Genomic DNA, 24,754 nt, shown 5'->3' with positions numbered 1-24,754 from the left:
ACCCTGCATCTCCCCCCTCCCCCCCAACACACACACACATGCCACATACACGTACATACAGCCGGCAGTTACAGGATTTCAATGTTAGGAAGGGTTTAGGAGCAGCAATGTGGTTGGGAGCGGACTCCGCGGGCATTCACCTTGACACTGCATTTCCCAGTAAGCTCATCGTTTTTGCTTTTGTTGCATATCACAAACAGCAAAGTTTTCTAAAGATACTTTATTCACATTTGCATATGATTCAGACAATGTCAGCTGTCTGTACGAAAAATTATTATGAAGAGCAAAAGCCTCTGCAAGCTGCCACTTCATGGAGTTGACATTGTCCCACCCTACCAAAAAACATCTCAGACTGCCGCTGGCCACCCCAAAGACTCCTGTCCCACTAAAAAGAGGAAGCACCGACGTGACGGCTACTTCAATTCCCAAGCTCCGGGTCCCCGGGAGAGGTATTTCCCTTTTCACCCGCGAATTTGTCATAGAGGGCGGGGCGCTAGAGGCAGCCCCCGCCAAATCCAGGGGAGGGGCGGCCTTCCTAAGGCCTCTTTCAGCCCCGCCTTGCCTGCCATTCAAGCCCTGAATTTTCGCAGTACTGGTTAAAGTTTCCCTTTGACCCGCCCCCATTACTCACCTGATTAGATGTTTATGAGTCAAAAGGCGGGGTCATGAGGGTGTCGAGATGTTATTGGTTGCTAAATACGCCTGTCAACAGTGTACCGCCCCCTGCCTCGGGGAGCTCGCGCTTTTATGGCTCCTCACCCTATCCATCATCAAGGGTTCCCTCTCCTTATTGGTCTGGGGCCCCGCCTGTCGAGTCCGTTGCTCGTACTCGTTGGTGACAGCCCCGAAAGAGACCCGCCCTTCTCCAGAGGATTGGCGGATTAGGGCGCACATAGCCCACCCTTGGTGGTAGGCGGGTAATCGTGCTACTGGCTGGGGCCCCCGCCCAGGGCGAGGAGGAGGAGGAGGGGCAGGAGGGTTTGGTTGAGCCGTAGCTGTTTGTCTGTTCGACACAGGCTTGGGCCCGACGGGGGAGACGGAGCCCCAGGTACCGGGGTGATGGAGCCCGCAAGGGCAGGGGTGGAGGCGCCCGCGAGAGGAGAGCGGCCTGGCCCGAGAGCAGAGGCGGGTCTGGGCCTCAGCGAGGGGCTAGAGCGGCCCACTGGAGAGGGGAGAAGGGGGCCGGGCCCCGGCAGGCCTAATGGGGGCGCTGAGGAGGGGGCCGGGCGGGCTGGGAGCGCAAAGTTGGTGAGTCTGGGAGGCGGCCGGGTTCTGTGGGCGGCCGGGCTGGGGCCGGCGCGGGAGGCCCGGGGCTGGTGTGAGGGCAGGGGCAGGCCTCATTGAGCAGCGCCGAAGAGGGAGGAGCTGGGAAAGGGACGGGGCGGCGGTGAGGTAAGCCCATTTGCCGGGAGGTGAGGAGGGGTCAGACCTGACGCCCGGGCCCCGAGGGTAACCGGGCTGGGGCTCCCTGAGGTGTCTCACTGGAAGGGCCGGAGAAGGGTTCTTAGCTGGGTAAGAGGTCCCTGAGGTGTCTCACTGGAAGGGCCGGAGAAGGGTTCTTAGCTGGGTAAGAGGCATTCTTTTCAGGGAAAGTGACTGTTATAAAAATAACTACGCCCCACAGTTGAGCCGAGAGGGATTTGGGTTCAGTGAGGGAGAACTGAGGCAAACGAAGAGAGCTCTCGTGATCTAGAAGCTAAGGTAGTTGGGGAAATGGAAGCAGGGCCTGGTGTCAGTTATCGGAGCTTCTGGGAATGCTGAAGGGTGGGCTGGAGGCTCTGGGTCTTGGGAGTACCCACTCTTTTGTTCCCATTCGTGTTGAGATGTGGTAACTTGAAGTTTTTTGGTACTCCCGGGGTAGCCAGTGAAGACAATGTCATTTTTTTTTTCTGTGACTGTTCCAAACTCAGCCCCTACACTTTCCCTTGGCCTCAGCTGGGTTAGGCTGCAGTCTCTGTGTGCGTCTTACCTACTGTTTCATGTCCTGTGAAAAACCTAAGAAGTTGGGTTTGAGGGATGTTTGTCCGTTTCTTTGCCACTTAATAATGTGGTCTCTAGTGGATACCATCTCTGGGGGAATCAGCGATTTCATTATCTGCACTGGAAAGGGGCTCAGGGATCCCCAGCCATCAAGAGATCTTCTGACCACAGTTGGTGAAACTTTTGTGGGACGCAGACTTGGGTACTTCCCAGGCAGGTAATGGTTAGGTGGAACCAAGCCTGGAACTATGAGGTGATATCACTGAGGAAGGGATTTGGGGAAGAGTGAGAAATTCCATTCCAGAAGGTTGGCATCACCTCTGTTCTTTGTCCACTTCTTTAGGAGCCCAGGTTTCTGTGCTATTGGAAAGTTGGGTCAAACAGCGAGGCACTTGGGAAGGGGATGAGTAGAGAAAAGGAAGCTGGATTACCAAGGCACAGGAGTCCCCTCCTCACATATATTTTTAATGGTCTGCTGACCTCCGTAGTCCCCCATAGATTGGAGCTTATTGCATTTTCTCTTATTTTACTTCCTCCTTTTTCCCTTTTATACCACTGTATTTTATAACTACATTTCTTCTTAATTACAAAAGTAATATGTACATATTTTAAAATATTCAAGCTGTACAGAAGTGTAAAAAGTGCAAATCCTCCCACACATACCTCACTCATTATATTTCATTGAGAAAGGTCAGAGATAAGAGATAGCAGATCAGAATAATCTTGCTTCGCTTTGGGGGATGCGCCACTAAAGGCAATTCTGTTTTCATGTTCTCACCAAACTCTGGTTTCTCATTCTTTTCACAGTTTTCCCTTCTAGGATGATACTCTCTTATTTACTGTGTTCCTTTCATGGTTCATTTTGTCTTGCTTCTATCGAATTCAACCAATAGAGAGCTCTGCTCTGTGTTATCTCTCACCTCCTTAAATACACACACACACCCCAGTTGTGCACTGGGTATCCTAGGAAATGTCCAAATAGATGGCCAAAACTTTTTTCTCTTTTATGGCAGGAAAGAAGCATTGGGGTGAATCATTTTGTTTGGGAGAATTATTAGCATCTCTGCTAAAGTGAGGAATTTGAGACCTCTATCTTCTGGTTCATGGTCTCTGCATGTTCAGATTATATGACTGTCCTTCCATTATCCCAAAAGAAGATGATGATTCTCCTAAGGGGCACCTGTATCTGTCTTTCTGTAGTGATAGGAGAAGCTCCCAAGTTTCTCTGGATTTGAAATTGGTTTTCCTCTAAAGCTCAGTACAGCTGGGACATTTCATACTACCACCTTATTAACTGAATCTGTCCTTCCTGGCCTTAGAAACCCTGTAATGTGCCCAGCCTTTGTACAGTGCACTCAGAAACCTCGATATGTTGTCCCCCCAGGAGCTTTAATTTCTCTCCTGCAAAGCCAGTCCTAGAAATACTGTGTAGATGTATGTGTGTGTTCTTAATCTTCTCTAGGCTTTGCCATTTTCTACATCTTGGTGGTATCCTATCCCTTTCTTCTGTACATCCCTTTTGTCTTTTCCACCTTCCCCTTACTCAAAGCCTACCTTCAAGAAATGATCTGGAATCGCTCCATATTAAGGTGTAAGTAACAAATAGTCACTTAAAGTATTAATTCTTCCAAGAGTTTTTGCTTCTTTTTTTTTTTTTTTTAAGATTTTTATTTATTTATTTTTTCCCCCAAAGCCCCAGTAGATAGTTGTGTGTCATAGCTGCACATCCTTCTAGTTGCTGTATGTGGGACGCGGCCTCAGCATGGCCAGAGAAGCAGCGCGTCGGTGCGAGCCCGGGATCCGAACCCGGGTCGCCAGCAGTGGAGCACGCTCACTTTAACCACTAAGCCACCGGGCCGGCCCGAGTTTTTGCTTCTTAAGAGGGAGCTGAGGAGTGGAATTATCAATATAGAATTTCAAACATAGACCTGGAGTTACAAAAATATATTTGGAGAAGAGGGTTTTCCCATTGCCCTTGAAGTCATACCTCATGTCTTCTACCTCTTATTTTGCCCATGAGCAAGGATTGGTCTTCTATAGTTTGCTTGTTTGTATGCATTGATACGAATTTGACTTCTGAGGAGGCATAGGGTAGGAGAAACAAGTATATAGCCTGCTCTCTAATCCCAAGGCATTTCAGATTGGAAAGTAACCAAAGTGTGAGACCATGAACTTAAAATAAGGAAATGCAACAGCGCTTTAGGAGGAAGGATACCTTAAAACCCTACACAATACACTCCCATTTCCCAAGAGTGTTTTAGGAAAGATTTGGTCATTGACTGAACAGTAACTGAGCTGAGTAAGGAGCCACCCAGGTGAGCAAAGCGTGTGCAGATTTCTGGGCCAGGTTGTAGCTTCTGTTAGGGGCACTGGGTACCTTTTCAGAGTGTCCTCTAGCTCTGTGGTGGTATGATTTTTTTTTTTCTTTAACTTGTGTTTCTCAAGTTCAGGAATTAACAGAAATAATGACCCAAAGTTTTTTAAACACTTAACATCAACCAAAAATTCGGGGAACTTTGTTTTTTAGCCACAGTTGCTTCAGTGTTAGGGTGGGAGGGCCACATATTTGGTGTGATTAGGCCATCTGAGGCATAGTAACGGGTGACAGGAAAAGCAGTTAGCCCATGTGAGTTGCAACAGTACCTTGTGGGTTGGGTCCCAAGAGGGCCCTCCATCCAAGGGAGGTCACAAAGAAGAAAGGAAGAGATTTGGTTCTCTGAGGCCTGTTAAAAACATTCCCAAATGGAACTGAGTAAGAATCTATCCAGATGGCACAGGGGGGAGGAGTAGATGGAGGAGGAAAGCAGGATAGCTTTGGTCTTAATTAATTTAGGGAGCATTTAATGAACACTTACTAGGGGCCAGGCACTGTGCTCTGCTCTGGAGATTCAAGATGACATAAAAAATAGTCACATATGGGGCCGGCCCGGTGGCACAAGTGGTTGGGTGCACGCGCTCCACTGCAGCGGCCCGGGGTTCGCTGATTCGGATCCTGGGCGCACACCAACGCAGTGCTTGGCAAGCCATGCTGTGGTGGCGTCCCATATAAAGTGGAGGAAGACAGGTGTGGATGTTAGCCCAGGGCCAGTCTTCCTCAGCAAAAAAAAGAGGAGGATTGGTAGATGTTAGCACAGGGCTGATCTCAAAAAAAAAAAGTCACACTTACTGAGAAGTTCATAGTTTAGCAGAGCAGGCAGATACAAACAATTAACTCATATAATGTAATAAATGCTGTGATAGAAATACAGTCTTAATACTATGGGACCCAGAGGTATCAGTGATGAATTCTGCTGAGGTGAGAGGGTAATTATGCAATTTCACAGAGAAGGTGACATTTGAGCTGGCCTTAAAGATGCATTAGGAGTTTGCTAGGCAGACAGTGGGGAAGGGCATTCCAATCTTTCCTAGGTCAATAATAGGGAGTTTGTACTACCATGCTGGTAAGAGATAAGTATGCTTTTTGCCTCTTGGGGAAATATAAGGGAGAAGGCAGGAAGTGGAAGGACTCGCATTTAAGCCAGTGACTCATTGGTTAACATTGGGTCAACACGATGAAAGAGCTGAGCCAAATAGTGGAACTCTCAGTCCAAGATTCTGGTAATTTTGGGTCAAAACAAAGTTGGAGAGTTGAAGGTATTTACTAGCTTCTGCCCTATCTTCCCTACTCAATAAATCTCTCACATTAACCCCAAGGCCTATTGAATCCTGCAAAAGTTAACACTTCTCTCCCTATCACCTTCCATTGAATTGCTCCTGTTGCAACTGTCCTGGCTGGGGTTGGTCAAGACCTTCTAGAGAGCCATAGTAATGAGTGAGTCTTTCTGTCAGAAGGCCATGGGACTGGATCCCAGTTCCCAGGGAAGACCTAGGTCTTCCTAACTTGTTTTTAGTCCCAAAGGAAATACTTAAACTGAATAGAGGCAGAACTCAGTTCAGAAGCTCCTGCTTACTTCAGAGGTATGGTTGCCAGGGTAACCTGGCAAGTTGATTATTTTTATTTGCCTCAGTTTCCTCACTGTAAAATACAGAGACTGGACTAGGTGACCTCTAGACTGCCTTTTATCTAGCAAAGTGACCTTATAGGGCTGATATTTGGGAGTGGGCTGTCCAGGGGCTAGATACCTGGAACTCAGTCTCTATTGATAGGTGACAGACTTCTGGAGGTTTTGTGTGTAGTTGGCATAGGGACGAAAAGCTACCAAGTGGAAGGGGGACTAAGGAATGGAGTCTTGCTTTAGCTGGGATCAGCAGGCTAAGAAACCTTTCCTATTCATATTTTCCTGTGCTGCTGGGAGAGCTGCTCACACTAAAGAACTTGCCCCTTTGTCTTCCCCCTCCCTCTCCCCAGCAGGCTGATGCCATGGTCAAGCCTCAGTCTTCCCTAGTTAGTGGTCATTTGATGAGCCATTCCCGTGGAGCTCCACTTCTAAGGGAAGTTAAATCTGATTTCTTCTCTTCTGACCTGAAAGGGTTGAAGGGAATAACCTCCTCTCTTTTTTTGCCTCAGGTTAGAAGGTAATGATCATTACACCAACTTGACTGGCTATGGTTTATTTTTTGCCTTGGAATGGATCATTTGCCCAGTGTCAACTCTGAGCAAAAAAATCACCACCAGAATAGGGAAGAAATCAAATGAGTCTTATACATATTATTTCATTTCTGTACACCTGATCTTTTGAAAGTCTAGTTATTACACAGAAAACATGATACACTTATAAACATTTTGAGATTAAAGATCAAGGCACAGAGATAGGCAGCGCATCAATTACTGTGAACAGGAAAGACAGGACATATTCTTGAGGTGACACATTGGGGTGGGAGGTAGTCTTTTCTAATCTGACAACCCAAGGTTGCTTAGTAGCAAGAAAGTTTTCTGATTGTGTCTGGGTTCTGGCTTGACTTACCCTCTGTAGGGGTTAGTGACAAGGGCTTTGCAACCTGAGTGTGTCTGTGACTGTTTCCTATCCTCCCACTTATCCAACTCCCTACTGTTTTCCCAGGCATCTGCCCATGAATTCAGTCCATTCTAACTCGCGTGTTTTCATATTGTAGAATAGTAACATTGAGGCTTAGTTTTCTGCCCCTTGGATCACATGCTTTGAAATAGATAAAAATGTGAGGGAGTAAGTCGAAGAAACTTTTCCTGTTATTTCTTAAGAGTATAGTATATGTATGTCAACTAAAGGAAACTTGATCAGCTTATCGTTTGTAGGGTTTTCTTTTCCTATTGTGTCATCTGTGTTCTGTTTTAAAGTGTAGAGGTATGATGGCCTATCCTTTTTTCCTATGAAACAACGTGTATGAAGTACCACATAAATATGTTTTTGAAAATAATTCATCCAGGGGCCTGCCCAGTGGCATGGTGGTTAAGTTCTCACGCTCCACTTTGGTGGCAAAGGGTTCGCAGGTTTGGATCCCAGGCACTGTCCTACACACCACTCATCAAGTCATGCTGTGGTGGTGTCCCACATACAAAATAGAGGAGGATGGGCACGGATGTTAGCTCAGGGCCAATCTTCCTCATCCCAAAAAAAGAAAAAAAATTCATCCTCACAGATGCTGAGAAGCCCTAAGAGAAACTAATTTCTTAAATGTACCCAGAACTTTGAAATAGAATTCAAATTCTGTTCTTTGCTACTTTCACCTATCCCTGCCTCCAAGATCTTTATAGATAAGGAAGCTGGGGCTCAGAATGGCAAAGGGAGTAAGTAGCCTAAGATCATAGGGGATTAACTGGAAAAGCAGAGACTAAGACTCAGGATTGCCTGATTCCAAAGCCCTTACCACTGCATGGAACTGCCTCTGTCTAGTTTGGTTTCCCATTTTCGTAATTGCTCCATTGTTTTAGTAGCAGAGTTGGAGAATCCTCTGACCCCTGGAGAGCTATATTCAGCCCTCATCTTAATTTCATCCAGAAGTGCTTTAGTAGTAACCATAGCCTATAGGCTGGTCAGAGACTGTACTTCCTCCCATCCCTACCAACCCATCTTTCAGTGTCAGGCCTCTCCAAAGCAATCTGTTTTAAACTTTTTTTGATCACAACTCATTAAAAAAACATTTTACATCATAACTCAGTGTGTGTACATATACACACAAGTGAAACATTTTCACAAAATGATTCTTAATGCTTATTATTTGCAACACCTGATGTTTTTTGTTCTTTTTTTAAATATACTGATCATGATCCACCAAGTGATTTCAAGGTCACTACTGGCCTACAGCCCACAGTTTGAGAAACACTGCTCTAACGGTCTGAGGATGAAAAGAGCTAAAGAACTATGCCTAGTGGTTAAGAAGCTAATTAATACTGATTTCTTGCAGCACTGGTTCCCAGATTTTTGGATTTCATGGACCAATTAATTCAAATTTGGGGGTTTTTATTTTTCCACATAAGGATATTTAGAAAGCTTACTATTGCCTATCAACACCATTATTTTTTTAAAAGCATTAAAAAAAGTTATTTAGAAAACTTTGAAAATATATATTTTCTGTTAAAAAAGAAAGAATTATATAGAATGAAATAATCTGAATCTTTCACATACCACCCTTCTCAGTACCACTCTCCTCAGAGGTGCTGTTAACAGATAGGTATGTATCCTTCCGTACCTTTTTCTGTGCAGGATATTTATTTATTAGTTTGTTTGTTTATTTGTTCATTCATTCATTCGAGGAAGATTAGCTCTGAGCTAACATCCGTTGCCAATTCTCCTCTTTTTGCTGAGGAAGATCTGCCCTGGCCTAACATCTGTGCCAATCTTCCTCTACTTTATATGTGGGACACCTGCCACAGCATGGCTTGATAAGCGGTGCGCAGGTCTGCACCCGGGATCCAAACCCACAAACCCCAGCTCCCCGAAGCGGAGTGCATGAACTTAACCGCTATGCCACCGGGCTGGCCCCTCTATTCAGGATTTTGTTTTGTTTTACAGAAATAGGATCCAACCAGGTGTTTTGTTCTAAAACTTTTTTTTTTTTTTTGCTTAACAATAGGTCTTAGAGGTTTTCCCATGCAATATATGTATTTACCTTTGAGAGAAAACTGATACTAAGAAAATTGATACTAAGTTAGAAATCTTGTTATAAAGTATACTCTTTTAAAATTGAATAATTTAGCTTTAAGAAAAACTTCCTAAATCGTCTTTATTTTCATCATTTCATCGTAGACCAATGAAAACTTCATCACAAAATGGCACATGTGTATCTGGATTGTTAGGACTCTGGCCTAGGGGACTACAAAATTCCCAGTAGGATCAGACTGATTTGTTACATTCTTCTGTCTTAATCTAGTCTCCTTTGGGACTTTTCTGAATTCTCACTTCTATCTCATTCCTTTGTTAATGTCCTCTTTACGTTTTTGCTTTTTCTGTTTTTTTCTCTACCTCTTTCATATCATGGCTGCTTTTTAGGAATATATTGATAACTAATGTTGAGATATACTTTAATATATTAAATTGATCTTTTCTATCAATCAAGGCCGCTAAATAACAATATCTGTCTTATTTATTAGCACTACGCTAAACACATCTTTCACTTAATCCTTATAGTCACTCCATGAGGTAGCTATTCCATTTTGTAAAGGTGGAAGGTAAGGCTTGGACAGAGAAATTTTCTTGATGTCATATTAATAATGAGATTAGTAGCTCAATATTCATTTAGCACTTTTTGTCAAATACTTATTTAAGTTCTTTGTATTTATTATCTCATTTATTCCCCACAACAGCTTTATGAAGTAGATGCTCATAAGGCTATTATCCCTTTTTACAGATAAGGAAACGAATGGACAGATTTAGTAACTTGCCCAAAGGTTCACAGCTAGTAAGCAAAACTTTAAAATAAACCCACTGAATTGGATTCCATGGCCTTTGTTCCTTTGCACTGCCTCCTGTATGATTTTACTGTCTTTTATGTTTTTACTAGGATTGCAGAAATTTTTAATCCTGATTTGGCTCCAAATCAGCTTGCTATAATGACAAAATAATGTTTCCCCACTTATGCCATAGAGTATGATGTTTGTGGGGTCACTAGGATTTTTTTGTGTGTGTAAGGAAGATCAGCCCTGAGCTAGCATCCATGCCAGTCCTCCTCTTTTTTTTGCCGAAGAAGACTGGCCCTGAGCTAACATCCACACCCCTCTTCCTCCACTTTATATGGGACGCCGCCACAGCGTGGCCTGACAAGCGGTGTGTTGGTGCGCACCCGGGATCCGAACCCGGGCCGCCAGCAGCGGAGCGCGCGGAATTAACCGCTACGCCGCTGGGCCGGCCCTGGGGTCACTAGGATCAACCTTGAAGAAGGGAAAGGTTAGTTTGAACAAGCAAGGTACAACCCAAGCAAGGCTTAGGTTTTGGAGAGAGGTTTTGCATGCTCCGATCATGCTAACTCTTCTTGGGATCTCATGGTTCCTCTCCCCTTAGGGTCAGGATGATGAAATATATTCAGGTTTGGATGATTAGACTCTTCAAGTCCCAACTTCTCTCTTTGTCTGTCTCCTCCACTACCAGCTTTCATAGCCTCTTGGAAAGTAGAAAGGTGATTCAGTTTATTCTTTCATGAAATACTTATTGCTTGAAGACTTATCCCCTATAACATCCTCTGGAGACTCCTGCATGTGTTTGGAAGGTACACCTTTCTCTGCCTCTAATTTGGAGGGGTAGAGCTGTTAGGCCTCTTCAGTGTGGAGGGTAATCTAATCCCTAGGCACCAGGAAGACAGCTGCAAGTTGAGAGTAGGTCAAGCCTACTGACTCTTAGACTTGATAGACTTTCAGACTCCAAGAGATGGCAGAAGCAAAGTGAAAGAGTTGATACTGAATGTGGTCTGTTGGTTGTGTTTCTCTACTCACCTTTGAGAAGAAATCAGAAAGGATAGATTTTCTGGCAGTTGGACCCTGGTTAGATTTTCAGAAATATCAAGAAGACTGGTCATTATTAAGCACACAGAACCAGAAGCTACCCCTCTACCCTTAGGGTGACTCTTATCCCACACCCCTGGGGTGAATCTCTCATTTTGAAAGCTCGAAAAGTGGGAGCAGGGGCCTGGGGGGTGGAACCAGCACCAGGATACCAAGGAGATACTGAGGATCTAGGGTACTTATTGGTGGATCTGGGTGTTCTTCAGGCCAACTAAAAATTGATCAATTTGCCGTTCTTTGAAGACCTGGTGGGGAATTAGTAGGAGATTAAAAACTCACACAGTTTTCAGTCTCTATTTCAGCTCTCTTGGCAGTTGGGGATTATATGGTAGGGCAAACTCTACTTCAGATATAATTCTTATTTTATTGTTCCCCACTCTTAGCACTGAGTGTCAGCTGCCTGGGACCCTCTCAGTGGTATAACCTTTTAATGTTTTTTTTTTAATCCATTTTTTAAAAAATGGATGATTTTGGAGCCAGCCCTGATGGTCTAGTAGTTAATATTTGGTGCTCTCACTGCCACTGCCCACGTTCGTTTCCCAGTCGTGGAAGCACACCACCTGTCTGTCAGTTGTCATCCTGCGTGCGGCTCACATAGAGAACTAAAAACTAACAACTAGGATACACAACCATGCACTGAAGCTTAAAAAAAATTTTTTTTAAAAAGGATAATTTTAAGTTACCTCCTCATAGGAGCAAAGAAATGAAGAGATTCTATCCTTTCTCTAAAAAGTGGTTGTAGCTGCAATGGCCCTGTGTTTAATTTTACCTACTTTTTTTCTTGCAGGACTATTGAAGCTTGGAAGTCCCCTCCCCTCCCCCCTCCCCCCTTTGCCGCTTTGTGGCATCCCCCTCCCTCCACCCTTTCCCACTCTGATAATCTAGCCATGACTAGCAGAAGCACAGCCAGGCCCAATGGGCAGCCCCAAGCCAGCAAAATATGCCAGTTCAAATTGGTCCTGCTGGGTGAATCTGCAGTGGGGAAGTCTAGCCTGGTATTACGTTTTGTCAAAGGGCAGTTCCATGAGTACCAAGAGAGCACCATTGGAGGTGAGTACCTCAGGGAAGGAAGAGGTTCAATGCTTAGTATGGCTTTTGAAGGGAGATCTAGGGACCTGATTGTGGAGCTGGCCCTCTTAGCTCCCCATAATGGAAATCCTTTATAAAACAGAAAAAAAGTGCCATAATGCCAAAAAGCAAGTATATGTTCATCCTCTTGCTTCCTAGAAGAAAGTTAGAAAAGTTGACCTTCGCACACCAAGAAAATCACTAATTCTTTATCTCAGTCTTTCTCCTCCCACTCTCATCTTAATCCCAGTGGCATTCAGTTGACTGTCATCTTGAGCAGGATTGGTTTGGAGCAGGGATTCGTAATCAAAGATGTACATTACCATCACGGCGGGGAGCATTTTCATCCAATGCATGCTTGGGCTCTACCCTAAATCTACTGATTAGTATTAGAGGTAGAATGAGGTTGGTGGCAGTGTAGACATGTATGTTTGGAAAAGCTCCTTATATGATTCTGGTGCACATACCTGGAAAAAGAGAGGCTGGAACTAAATACAAAAGATAAAGAGCATTTGCCTTTCCCGCATTTGCTACCTTCTTCCTGCCACTACCCCCAAGATAGTGTGTTAATTCAATAAAGAATCTTTTATGAGAACTCCCATGTTACTTCTTCCTCGCTTTTACTGGTCACCTTGTTCTTGGACCAGCAGAAGATTATATGAAAAAGTAACAGCCAAATAATATTGATGATGGTGGGACCTCCCATCAAGCTTTAAAATCTTCTAATCAATTTTTTTTTTAATTTTATTTATTTATTTCCCCAAAGCCCCAGTAGATAGTCATATGTCATAGTTGCACATCCTTCTAGTTGCTGCATGTGGGACGCGGCCTCAGCATGGCCAGAGAATCGGTGCGTTGGTGTGCACCCGGGATCCGAACCCGGGCTGCCAGTAGCGGAGCATGCGCACTTAACCACTAAGCCACCACGGGGCGGCCCTTCTAATCAATTCTTGATGTAACTTTTATCTGAAGCTTATGATCTCTGTTGTTATCTCTTATTCCTCTGTTTTGGTTAGAAGAGGGATGACTCTGGTATAAGTGCCAGTTCTTCTTTTTATCCCTCATAGCTTATGATGTGCCCCCATTCCTTAGCTAGAGAAACTTCTGGCAGGAAGGATTTAGCCAAGAGCAGTCTTAGTGCTGGTTCCAGGACCTATATATAAGAAGGCGATCGTTAAACCTTTTCTTGTAGGTGAATGGCCTGGGTCATGACTGGTCTTAGACTGAGACTGGAGATATTTTGAAGGGAGGTGGGGTGTTCCCATTCATCCTCCCAGTTACAACTTCTCTTTCGTTATCTCATCCACAGCGGCCTTCCTCACCCAGTCTGTTTGTCTAGATGACACAACAGTCAAGTTTGAGATCTGGGATACAGCTGGGCAGGAGCGATACCATAGCTTGGCCCCCATGTACTACAGAGGTGCCCAAGCTGCAATTGTGGTTTATGACATTACTAATCAGGTAAGTGAGCTGAGAAGATTATCCTTGCTTTTATTTATAGGAATTAAATTAGGTGGGGAAGAGAAAACCAGTTCTTGAAATAGCAAAATAAGAGTACAAATTATGCTTCCAAGTGCTGAGAAGACAGAGGTAATGAATGATCAGAGACAGGTGGTTTCAGTGAGGGAAGGCCGCCTAGAAGAGGTGAGTTTTGAGACTGGGTTTTGAAGGTAATTGGCCTAGATTGGCAGTCATTCCAGCCCACTCATTCTTTTCCTCATGTTTTCCTAGGAAACCTTCGCCCGAGCAAAGACATGGGTAAAAGAACTACAGCGACAGGCCAGTCCCAGCATCGTTATTGCCCTGGCGGGGAACAAAGCTGACCTGGCCAACAAGCGCATGGTGGAGTATGAAGTAAGATGGCCTACAGAGTCCCTCTCTAACACACTCTCTCTGTGCTTGGGACCTCTTATCCAAACCTGTCCTCTCGGAAAGCCTCATCTGAAGACTTTCATCATCTCATTCCCCAGTTCTGCACCAAGTTAAATACCACAACACTGTGACCATAATGACATGCAGGAGATTTTAGAGGAGTCAGAAGAAAATTCCAGAGCAGAGGGGTAGGGGAATACCAGCTGTGGGGGTACCAGTGTGAAACAGGAAGGAGGGAGCAATTAAATTTGAGGTAAGGGACTATTCAAGTGTCAGAACCCAAAAGCTCCAACCAACTTATCTTCTCCCCCATAATTAAGATTCCTGGCATCAGGGCTGGCCTGGTGGCACAAGCGGTTAAGTGCGCAGGTTCCGCTGCGGCGGCCCAGGGTTCGCCAGTTCGGATCCCGGGCGTGCACCGATGCAGTACTTGGCAAGCCATGCTGTGGCAGCGTCCCATATAAAGTGGAGGAAGATGGGCATGGATGTTAGCCCAGGGCCAGTCTTCCTCAGCAAAAAAAAAAAAGAGGAGGATTGGCAGATGTTAGCACAGGGCTGATCTCCTCACAAAAAAAAAAAGATTCCTGGCATCTGTTTGTTGGATTAAGTGGTCTAAACCATGGGTTATCCTTGAGGGAGTCGTCACCAAAATTTGGGACCAGGGACAGTTAAGGGGAGGGAACCTAGCATATTGCCAAGTGGTGCTACATGGGAGCGGAAAGGCAGTATTTGTTCCTGCCCTACATTCTGAGCACCACTACACCCCACCCCTTGCAGGAGGCCCAGGCGTATGCAGATGACAACAGCTTATTGTTTATGGAGACTTCAGCCAAGACAGCTATGAACGTGAACGACCTCTTCCTGGCAATAGGTAAGGTCACAGCAGCCTGAAGTCTTCCTGTCTTCTTCCCTTGCCTCTAGGCAAGATCACTAACCCAAGTCATAAGGATGGATGGGAGTGTCTCCTCTTGTGAAAACTTTAGGTATGGAAATACCTTAACTTTCCATCGTGACCTCCATCCTTTGGCTGCAGCTTAAACCCCCTCGTCTTCAATGTAGTTTACAAACAGTCTCCTCTTCAGAACATTCTTTTAATTTCTCATATTTCCCCTTTCCCCTCTAATTCTCCCCCACTCAATGGGGGGGAGTCTTTTAGGGGGAGGAGTAAAATCTACCATACTTTGTTCCCTTCTCTTTTTATCTCTAGCTAAGAAGTTGCCAAAGAGTGAACCCCAGAATCCAGGGGGTGCAGCAGGCCGAATCCGGGTTGTGGATCTCCATGAGCAGTCCCAGCAGAACAAGAGCCAGTGTTGTAGCAACTGAGGGGGTCGCTAGCAGCAAACAAGTATGGAGCTAGCACGAGAGCTAAGAAATAACCTCCATCCCCACCCCTCAGCACACAGCCCCTACGGTAACAGCACACTGAGCCCTGGCTCCCAAGGGCTGCCTCCTGACAGCTCCGTCATGGCACTTTTTAACGCTTCAGCAACCAACACCAGGCAGCTGTTGCCACTGGCCTCCTACCCCTACTCTGGGGCTTGGGGGTCAGACCCCCCCAGGACTTACCTTCCAAAACAAACTTTCTTCACTTTGTATTATAGATGCAAGACAGTGACCTACTTATTTTTCCTCCTCCTCCCCATTTTTTCAGAAAACATTTTTTGTCTCCTGCCCTTTCCCCTTCTGCTTTTGGTCAATCCCTGTTCTTGATCCCCTTTTCCTCCTCTCCCCAGGATGGAGAAGGTGGTGAACCCAGGAACTGAGGAAGGAGGTTTCCAGTTCAGTCACATTAAGGGCCCTGGGGGAGAGTAAGGCTCAAAGCAAGAGAGAGTAAGGAAACATTTCCTTTTTGTTTTTATTTGGTTGGAGTTTCCCATATTTGAAAACACTGCAGTATCCATGAGTTGGCCTTGTGGAGGGTGTTTCTAGGTAGAGCTGAGAATGGGAAGGCAAGCTCTTGGGCAACAGATGGGAGTCGTGTTGTTAGCTAACTGGGCGGAGGTGGAGATGCAGTGTCATCTGTGGCTCTAGAACTCTTCCAAGGCCTAGTTTCCCCTCACCCAGCCTCTTAGGTAGCTTCTCCCCCACAGTGGGGGAGACTCTGGACCCCAGAGTCCTCCAAAGAATCTTCACTGGTTGCCTGCATCTTTGGCTCTGCTGTGATCTAATCAGAGGAGGGACCAATTTCTGATATCCATCCTCTGATTTATACATATGCATTTTTTTCCTCTCTGGCCTTTAGATGGCCTCAGCCCCAGCCACTATATCCCCTGCAGTTTGCACTTTAATTGATGGTAGTTCAGTTGGGATACTTGTTTTATGGAGGTTTTGATTGATTTACCTGCCCTCTCACCTTTTTAATTAAATGGAATCTGAGGTGTACATGAGGTTTGGGAGGGGCTGTAGAGAAGAGGACCAGTGGCAGCTACTCAAGCCCAATCTCCACTGCTAGCTTCCTCCAACTCTGATTCTTAACCTATATTCTTGCCATCCTAGCTCTTGGGTATAGCTTTGCCTTTCCTGGGGAATTAACTGAGCAGCTGGAGAGTGGTCTCAGGATAGTGCAGGCCAGGGTAGAGGAACCAAGAGGAGCTGGGCCAGAGAGAGGAATTTTCTGTCCTTTCCCAGGTTCACATTCAGTTTGATCCACCCATTACCATGTCTTTTTTACTTCCCTGTAAATAGGTATGATCTTTATTCCCACTGTACAGTCTGTTCTGTCCCCCACCTCCCATCACACCCTACTTCTTTTCTCCTTTGTTAGTATCATCAGTTTAGTCCCTCTGTGCTTATCTTCATACCCACCCCCCATGTAACCAGTGGTTTAATCCATGTACCACTAGGGGCTGTACCACAGAGGTTTACTTGTGGCCCCCTTATATCAAAACACCTGTTCCTGTGGACAGGGAACAACGGGCACTGAAGGTCCCTCACAGCTGTCTCATATCACCAGAGGACATTGGTCCTTTCTAAATCTCTAGCCTCTCTTCACATTCCTCATTAGGTATTTTAGGATGTCTTTGGGAAGCCATCAAGGCAAGAGAGAACTCTAAATTTCTTTTTGTTCCAGCCCAGAGTTTTGGGAAAATTGGGGGAAGTAAGATAGGAGAGGCGTCAGTGACCTAGGATTGGCATCTTTCTGCCCTTTTGGCTTGCAGACTGCCTTCTGTCCCAGAGCAGCTGAGATTCTGAAGGACCCAGTGTAGGGCCTAAGGGCCTCAATTCCCTTCCTTTTCCAGGGGCAGCCTTAGTTCCCGTGGCCCTGAAACACATACATTTTCCCCTTCCTTTCCCAGCACCCACTAGCCCCTAAAAGCACGCAGTGCATTCTTACCAGTGGAAGAACTAGGATGGCTGCTCTCTTAAGTCTCTTAGAAATGAAGTTCTTTCTCTTTGCAGCTTTCCCCGTGGAGCAGGAGTGAAGATGTTTCATTGCATTGGGGCTGGGAAACCATTTCTCCAGGCTTCTTGTCCCCTCCCCCACCCCCCTTAGGAACAGGATTGGCCTTAGCTTCTAGGCCTATCTGCTGCCTTCCTTCTACTTCTTACCAGCTCTTCTGCTTTCCTTTGAGCTCTGTTGGGCTTGGGGATCTTAGTTTTTATTTCCCAGCTCTTCATTTTTTTCTTCTGATGATTTTTTTAAGAGGGGGTGTCCCTTTTTTTTTTTTTTTAGCTTTTAAGAAAGCATTTGCCTTTTTTCCCCTTTCTTCCTCTCCCAACATAACAATCGTGGTAACAGAATGCGACTGCTGATTTACCGATGTATTTAATGTAAGTAAAAAAGGAAAAAAAAAAGTGTATTGGAGTGTTGCTTCTTTCTTTTTTATTTATTTATTTTTTGCTATTTGTGTGTCTGATACAAGAAATTTGGAAGAAAGGGCACACAATAATGTTTCATTGAATCAGAAACATACCCCCCGCCCCTGCATCTTAGTACCTCCTTATTCCTTTTAATCTTTTCTTGAATAGTGAGATAACCCAATTTGGAAAATAGCCTCTTTATTGCTGTTTAATCACTCCTATTCCCACGCCACTAGAGAGCTCATCAAGTCTGACCCTAGGGGCCGGCCCAGTGCTTAGCGGTTAAGTGCGTAGTGGTTAAATGCACTCGCTCCGCTACTGGTGGCCCGGGGTTCGGATCCCGGGCACGCACTGATGCACCGCTTCTCCAGCCATGCTGAGGCCGTGTCCCACATACAGCAACTAGAAGGATGTGCACCTATGACATAGAACTATCTACTGGGGCTTTGGGGAAGAAAAAGGAGGAGGATTGGCAATAGATGTTAGCTCAGAGCCAGTCTTCCTCAGTAAAAAGAGGAGGATTAGCACAGATGTTAGCTCAGGGCTGATCTTCCTCACAAAAAAAAAAAAAAGTCTGACCCTAGCTTATTTTTTTAGGCCTTTTAATAGAGTGTATATATATAAGAGGGAGTCTATGGACCTGTGGAAAGACAACTGATGAGATTGGAGGGAGAGGTGGTATTTGTGAATCCTTCGAAGTATTATGCAAAAATTTATGTGCATGTCTCTAGGGAGAGGGTCCATTGCCTTATTACTAAGGAGACCATGACCTAAAGAAGGTTAAAAAAAAAATTACTGCCTTAGCATTTTTGACTGATCATGTGGCTTCCACCGCAACAGGAAAATTTCTCCTAGATCTGCTCTAGTTTCCTGTTGTACTTGAAGCCCTTCAGTCCATCATAGTCTAAGTGGTGGGTGGGGGAGAAAAGATTAGGTATGGTGGCAGGAGGAGTTTTAAATTCCAAAGAATCTGAAGGACAGGGACGAGGACTGGTGCTGGACAGACTGGCATTCTAGTCTCGTCGCTGCCAACTTACCAGCTGTGGCCTTGACCAAGTTACTTAGCTGTTCTCTGCTTCAGTTTCTTCTGTAAAATGAAGAAAAGTTAAGATTTAAAGGTCAATTTTGTAAAGCATGTGCATGGCATACAAGAAGGTGACAGTGTTATTAGGGAGAAGTCTTATCCGTGGCTTCAGACAGTCCCTAACTGAGTTCTCTGTATCTTTGGACTGAGCCTATTTTTTAAGACAGGTAGGACAGGTCGAGCAACGGGCCTCTCCAATGATTTAATTGTACACAATTGAGTTGGAAATCTATTTCCAAAAACTTTAGAGCCAAAATCACCTTTTCACTGCCAATTCCCCTTTCTGTATATCTCTTAGTACTCCCCCCAAGGCTCTTTGATTCCTGGTAGAAGCTCTAGTTCAGTTTAGGAGAGCAGAAAGGGAGGGGAAATCATCTTCCCAAATTAAAGATGAAGACCTTCACTTCAAGTGAGTAAGGTGTAGCTCAACCTTCTGATCTCTAGAGGGCAGTGTGGATACGTTTGCCCCAGGTTCACAGGCAGCCAACGACAAAGTAAGTTTTCAGTCCCGCACCAAATGATAAAAGGGTAATAGCAAACCATTTTTGTTGTGTCCTTTACTCTGAGATTATGAGCGATTACAATCTTCCTACTTTGGGGTGTTAAATATCATTGCTCTTGTTAAATGACTTTTTTTAAAAACTGAATTTAACTGAGCAAAATAAAAAATGGCTATTCAGTGTTGTTGTTTCCATAATTTGGGGAGAAATTCGACTAGTCCAAGGAATCTCAAAGTCTGAAACCACTAAGCTTCATTTCTGCTCTCATTCCTGAATATAAGAGAAGTGAGCGCTTGACCTTGCTTTTTCTAAAAGACAAACAGGGCTGTTGTAGTTGCAACACAGATGTTTGTCAAAAATGGTAGAGGCGGAGCTCACCGCCCGGAGAGCCAGCTGAATCCCGAGGCCGCCTCCAGTGAACGCACCTTGTGTCGCAGTTGTAGGCGCGGAGCAGGGGCATCTCCAGGTCTCCCAGTTCTCACCCCAACCTTTGGAGTTCTCGTTACTTTTCACCTCCCGGTTCCGGACATCCTAGTCCTTGTACAGCGGGAGTGAGAACAAAAACAGCCTGTCCTTGCTCCGAGCCTTTGTGGCGCCCCGCCTGCCTCGGCCTCTAAGAGGCGGGGACAGCAGCTTGGAGGCGGCCCGCGGCCCTCCAATGGCTGGGGGATCAAACGAGGGGCGAGAGTGGTCCTTTACTCCGGCCCAACGTCACGGCGCGGGCCCCGCCCTTTCGCCAGCCGTCGCCGAGCGCCGGGCCGGTAAAGCAGCCACTGTGCAGACGCCGAACCAGGTAAGGAGGCTGGCTCCAAGAGAGGGAAGAGGAGGATGTCCGGTACCCGGCTACGGAGGGGCTGTGTGTGTGTGTGTGTGTGTGTGTGTGCGCGCGCGCGCGCGCTGAGCTAACATCTGTCGCCAATCCGTCTCTTTTTGCTGAGGAAGATTGGCCCTGGGCTAACATCCGTGCTCATCTTCCTCTACTTTATATGTGGGACGCCTGCCACACCATGGCTTGACAAGCGGTGCCTACATCGGCGCCTGGGATCCGGGCGGCGAACCCCCGGCCGCCTAAGCGGAGCGCGCGAACCTAACCATTACACCACCCGGCCCGCCTCTACGGCCCGCCCGGCTTTGGTCCAACCGGTGCTCCGAATCCCAAGGTCAACAAACTGCTGGTACCCGCCTCCACTCCCGCTGCTGGGGTGCTTCTGGGGGCGCGGGATGTTGCTACAAGACACTCCTGCCAGCTGCTGGGCAGTGGCATGGGACCCGTGCTGGACATATCCTCTTACCTAAAGTGGCCCTGGGGAGTGAGGGAGCACCACCCGCCAAAGGCATGGCATTTGTTTTGCAGCAGAAGGCTGCCTCTCCCAAACCTGGGACATTGGGCTCACCGAGTTCCCAGCAAGTCAGCCCTGCCTGCAATGCTCCAGGCAGGTTCAAGTGAGATACTGGCATTGAGGGCAGGTGGGAGGGAGAATGAGGGTCCCATGGCCCAGGAGTAAAATGCAGACTCCTCTGCTCCTACTCCTATCTCTTTCGAAGTTTCTCTGCCTGCCCCCTACTTTAGCATCTTATCCACAATTGGGACTCTTGTCACCCCTCCCCACTCTGGCCCTCCCCAGCTGGGGTCAATGTTCTGCTCAGTGCTGTGAGGAAGACACTGCTGCAGGGTGGAGACTAGAAAAATGACCTTTTTCCTTCTCTAGCCCATCCTGGCTATTAACTCCTCATTTGCTGAGCTCACTGGAATGGCATAGACAAGGTATGGGTGGGGACCCCAGGTTAGAGTCCAGTCCCCAGCTGGGTTCAATTTTTTTTTTTTTTTGGGTGGATGGAGAGAGAGGAGGGGAATGAAAAGCCTTCAAAGACAATGTTATTACTTTGTTTACTCACAGCAGCTCTACTAGGTAGATCTCATTTCATGGATGAGGACACGAGTTCAGAGAGGCTTGGTATCTTGCCCAGGGAACAGGACTAGTTAATGGCACGGCCGGTTTCCCAAATTTCATGGATGAGGATGCAAGTTCAGAGAGGCTTGGTATCTTGCCCAGGGAACAGGACTAGTTAATGGCACGGCCGGTTTCCCAAACCCAAAGCAGCTTCACTGCAGAATCTGAACTCCTTCACTCCATTAGGCTGCCACTACCTTTTTCACCTTTTTGTCCCTGTTTAAGTCAGTCTGCCCCTCAGTTGTCCTCTGCTGACTTCAGAAATAATAAACTGGCAAACTGGACAATAGACATTTGGCTTCTGCCCTTTACACCCTTGACCCCAGACATTGTTCTCTGTGGTGGACCAAGTAGAGAGTGGAGGATAGGAGACAGGTGATTCCAGAAGACTCATCCCCCCTCCATTCCCTTCCATCCTGTCAGCACAGTCTGTCTCTGAAGTGTTGTGGGTTTTCTCTAAGGACCCATTTAGATCCCTACTCCCATCCTTTGGCCTCATTACCACAGAAAAAGACTCCCCATTTGCCCAGAAAGCTCCTTGCTTACCTTCTCTGTCTTCCTCCCACCTATTCCCTCAAGCTTTCCCTAACATCATCCCCTCGCAGGAGTCCCTTGTCTTGATTCCAGAATCTTCCTCCTACAGGTCTGACACAATGCTGCTGCTGCAAAGAGCTGTAGTCTCAGAGTTCCGACAGGCCTGCAGGTAGGCCGTCCCATCCTAGGACTTGTCTCCTAGCCAATATCTCCCACTCCCAGTCTCTTTATGATGTCTTATCTTATCTGCCAGATGAGATAGTTGAGATAGCGGCCTTGAAGGAAAGGGAAAGGCAGATCCCACTTGTCCCACCCTTCCCTAGAGAAACTAAGTCCCAACTGAAGGAACCAATGGCCAACCAGGGAGAGGTAAACCTCAGGCCTTTAATGGCCCTTTCATATGATCAGGAAAGGTGTGCTAAGAAGACCTCTCTCTCTTCCAGACTCAAGTCAACTCCCTCAAAGCTCTGCATTCGGGCCTGCTCTACAAATGATTCATTTCAGCCTCAGTGCCCCAGCCTCACCTTTTCTGGTAATAACTCCAGCACCAGAGGGTGGAGAGTCACGGGGACCCTGCTAGGCCTCGGTGCAGTATTGGCCTATTATGACCACCGGTGCAAGGTAAGTGGGGAAGGAAAGGACTTCACTGTCAGAACAAAGGGGCACTAATGAGCTCCCCTGGCAACCCGGGCTGTTACCACAAGGCACACAGTGACACTTCATGCACAGTAGAGATGGAATCTGCTACCTCCATTTCCCAGTGGCCACGACTTTGTGGGTTGGGTCAGGGTGAGCTAGAGTGATTTCTTCTTAATTTCTGTTCCCTTTTGCCTCACCCCTGCCCTTCCTGCAGGCTGCTCAGGAGTCACCACGCATATACACGAGGGAGGAAGTAAGATCCCACAGCAGCCCTGAGACTAGGATCTGGGTGACTCTGGGTTCTGAGGTCTTTGATGTCACAGAATTTGTGGACCTACACCCAGGGGGGCCATCAAAGCTGATGCTAGCAGCTGGGGGGCCCCTAGAGCCTTTCTGGGCCCTCTATGCTGTTCACAACCAGTCCCATGTGCGTGAGATACTGGCTCAGTACAAGATCGGGGATCTGAGCCCCGAAGACAAGGTGCCCTCCACCTTGAAGACCTCTGACCCTTACGCTGATGATCCTATACGTCACCCAGCCCTGAAGGTCAATAGCCAGCGCCCCTTTAATGCAGAGCCCCCCTCTGAGCTGCTGACGGAAAACTATATCACACCCAACCCTATCTTCTTTACCCGGAACCATCTGCCTGTACCTAACCTGGACCCAGAGACATATCGCCTGCATGTAGTAGGGCCACCTGGGGGTCAGTCACTGTCCCTATCCCTGGATGACTTGTACCAGTTCCCCAAGCACGAGATCACAGTCACTCTGCAGTGTGCTGGCAACCGGCGCTCTGAGATGACTCAGTTCAAAGAAGTAAGAGGTCTGGAGTGGAGTACTGGGGCCATTAGCACCGCACACTGGGCTGGGGCACGGCTCTGTGATGTGTTAGCCCAGGCTGGTCACCAACTCTGTGAAACTGAGGCCCACGTCTGCTTTGAGGGACTGGACTCAGATCCCACAGGGACTGCCTACGGAGCATCCATCCCTCTGGCTCGGGCCATGGACCCTGAAGCTGAAGTCTTGCTGGCATATGAGATGAATGGGCAGCCTCTGCCTCGTGACCATGGCTTCCCTGTGCGGGTGGTGGTTCCTGGTGTGGTGGGTGCCCGCCATGTCAAATGGCTGGGCAAAGTGAGTGTGGAACCAGAGGAAAGTTACAGCCACTGGCAGCGGCGCGATTACAAAGGCTTCTCTCCATCTATGGACTGGGACACTGTAGATTTTGACTCAGCTCCATCTATTCAGGAACTTCCTGTCCAGTCGGCCATCACAGAGCCCAAGGATGGGGAGACGGTAGAGTCAGGGGAGGTGACTGTCAAGGGCTATGCATGGAGTGGTGGTGGAAGGGCTGTGATCAGGGTGGATGTGTCTCTGGATGGGGGCCTGACCTGGCAGGTGGCTGAGCTGGATGAAGAGGAACAGCGCCCCCGAAAGGCCTGGGCCTGGCGGCTATGGCAGCTGCAAGCCCCTGTGCCAGCTGGGAAAAAGGAATTGAACATTGTTTGTAAGGCTGTAGATGACAGCTACAATGTGCAGCCAGACACCGTGGCTCCAATATGGAACCTGCGAGGTGTGCTCAGCAATGCCTGGCACCGTGTCCATGTCCATGTCCGTGCTGCCCCCTGAGAGGGTGAGATGGAACCATCTACTCCCCAGAATCATCTTCTCAACCCCTTTCCACACCTATCCTTTGGCCTCATTACCACAGAAAAACCTTTCCCTCCATCTCTCCACTTCCTGGATCACAACCCTGTATTATGCCTTCCTAAGCCCCACACAGGTACACACATTGCACATTTCCACCCAGGCACACACCCTCCTTTGACACTATGTTACATACCCCTCCAGGCCACTTACCCTGTGCCAAAAGGTCAGAGCTGTTGGAGCAAGGGGCTACAAGTGGGAAAAATAATTCCAGAGACAGCACTGTTTTCTATTCCGGACCCACTCTACTCTAATGCCTGTCACCACTGAGCCTTATTTGCTTTTCTTCTTGGATTCTTCAGTGAATGTGTGTAGATATGTGTAAGAGAAGTGTATGCAACTTTCTACTGCCTCTCTGGGTTGCCAGGGGTTGTGAAGGGCACAGCCCTCTCCCTTTACAGTTCTACTTTTCTAAATACACCAATAAAGTATCTGTTTAAGTCTACAATTCTGAAAAAAGATTATGATTTGGGGGACCTCTTGAGGCTGAGGAGTGAGCATTTTGCAGGGGGAAGTGCAGCAGTACTGGGATGTAATGAGATAATCCCAAACAAAAGGTCCAGGGAGGAGAGGAAGGGAGCAGGTGCAGGGAAGCCAAGAAGTGGGGCTGCCTTCTTTGAGGTCACCATCTGCAGTGCTGCTGAGGTGACTGACTTCAGGATACCCCCCCCAAGAGAGGAGATAAAAAATTTGGCATCTTGGGGT

At 46.9% G+C, this 24,754-nt stretch overlaps 2 protein-coding genes across 4 annotated transcripts; both read left to right on the top strand.

The window, feature by feature from the left end:
• The first annotated feature begins 968 nt into the window (after nt 1–968).
• RAB5B (RAB5B, member RAS oncogene family) lies at nt 969–17,629 on the top strand. Of its 2 annotated transcripts, none has more exons than XM_058557980.1 (6): nt 969–1,048; nt 11,679–11,941; nt 13,269–13,420; nt 13,691–13,813; nt 14,609–14,702; nt 15,039–17,629. In XM_058557980.1, the coding sequence occupies exons 2-6, from the start codon at nt 11,779–11,781 to the stop codon at nt 15,152–15,154; spliced, it is 648 nt and encodes a 215-aa protein (XP_058413963.1). In that variant the 5' UTR covers nt 969–1,048; nt 11,679–11,778; the 3' UTR covers nt 15,155–17,629. The 2 variants fall into 2 exon arrangements, with proteins under 2 accessions (XP_058413963.1, XP_058413962.1); XM_058557979.1 differs by lacking the exon at nt 969–1,048 and having other exon boundaries at nt 15,039–15,176; nt 17,231–17,629.
• A 1,296-nt stretch (nt 17,630–18,925) lies between these two features.
• Nucleotides 18,926–24,522, top strand: SUOX (sulfite oxidase). 2 transcript variants are annotated; one of them, XM_058557968.1, is made up of 5 exons: nt 18,926–20,009; nt 20,159–20,376; nt 21,812–21,871; nt 22,146–22,323; nt 22,556–24,522. In XM_058557968.1, the coding sequence occupies exons 1-5, from the start codon at nt 19,875–19,877 to the stop codon at nt 23,969–23,971; spliced, it is 2,007 nt and encodes a 668-aa protein (XP_058413951.1). In that variant the 5' UTR covers nt 18,926–19,874; the 3' UTR covers nt 23,972–24,522. The 2 variants fall into 2 exon arrangements, with proteins under 2 accessions (XP_058413951.1, XP_058413952.1); XM_058557969.1 differs by lacking the exon at nt 20,159–20,376 and having other exon boundaries at nt 19,960–20,009.
• Nucleotides 24,523–24,754: the final 232 nt, after the last annotated feature.

The sequence above is a fragment of the Diceros bicornis genome, chromosome 17, assembly GCF_020826845.1.
Source record: "Diceros bicornis minor isolate mBicDic1 chromosome 17, mDicBic1.mat.cur, whole genome shotgun sequence".
NCBI classification, from domain to species: domain Eukaryota; kingdom Metazoa; phylum Chordata; class Mammalia; order Perissodactyla; family Rhinocerotidae; genus Diceros; species Diceros bicornis.
Note: the sequence above shows the minus strand (reverse complement) of the source record. Positions and strands in the feature narration are given on the sequence as shown.

Bases quoted from the DNA above. Each gene is read 5' to 3' on its own strand.
- RAB5B (XM_058557980.1), top strand. From the start codon at position 11,779: ATGACTAGCAGAAGCACAGCCAGGCCCAATGGGCAGCCCCAAGCCAGC. The intron at 11,942-13,268 runs GTGAGTACCTCA...TCTCATCCACAG, and splicing joins CCAAGAGAGCACCATTGGAG to CGGCCTTCCTCACCCAGTCT. The intron at 14,703-15,038 runs GTAAGGTCACAG...TTTTATCTCTAG, and splicing joins CGACCTCTTCCTGGCAATAG to CTAAGAAGTTGCCAAAGAGT.
- SUOX (XM_058557968.1), top strand. From the start codon at position 19,875: ATGGCTGGGGGATCAAACGAGGGGCGAGAGTGGTCCTTTACTCCGGCC. The intron at 21,872-22,145 runs GTAGGCCGTCCC...TCTCTCTTCCAG, and splicing joins GAGTTCCGACAGGCCTGCAG to ACTCAAGTCAACTCCCTCAA. The intron at 22,324-22,555 runs GTAAGTGGGGAA...CCCTTCCTGCAG, and splicing joins ATTATGACCACCGGTGCAAG to GCTGCTCAGGAGTCACCACG.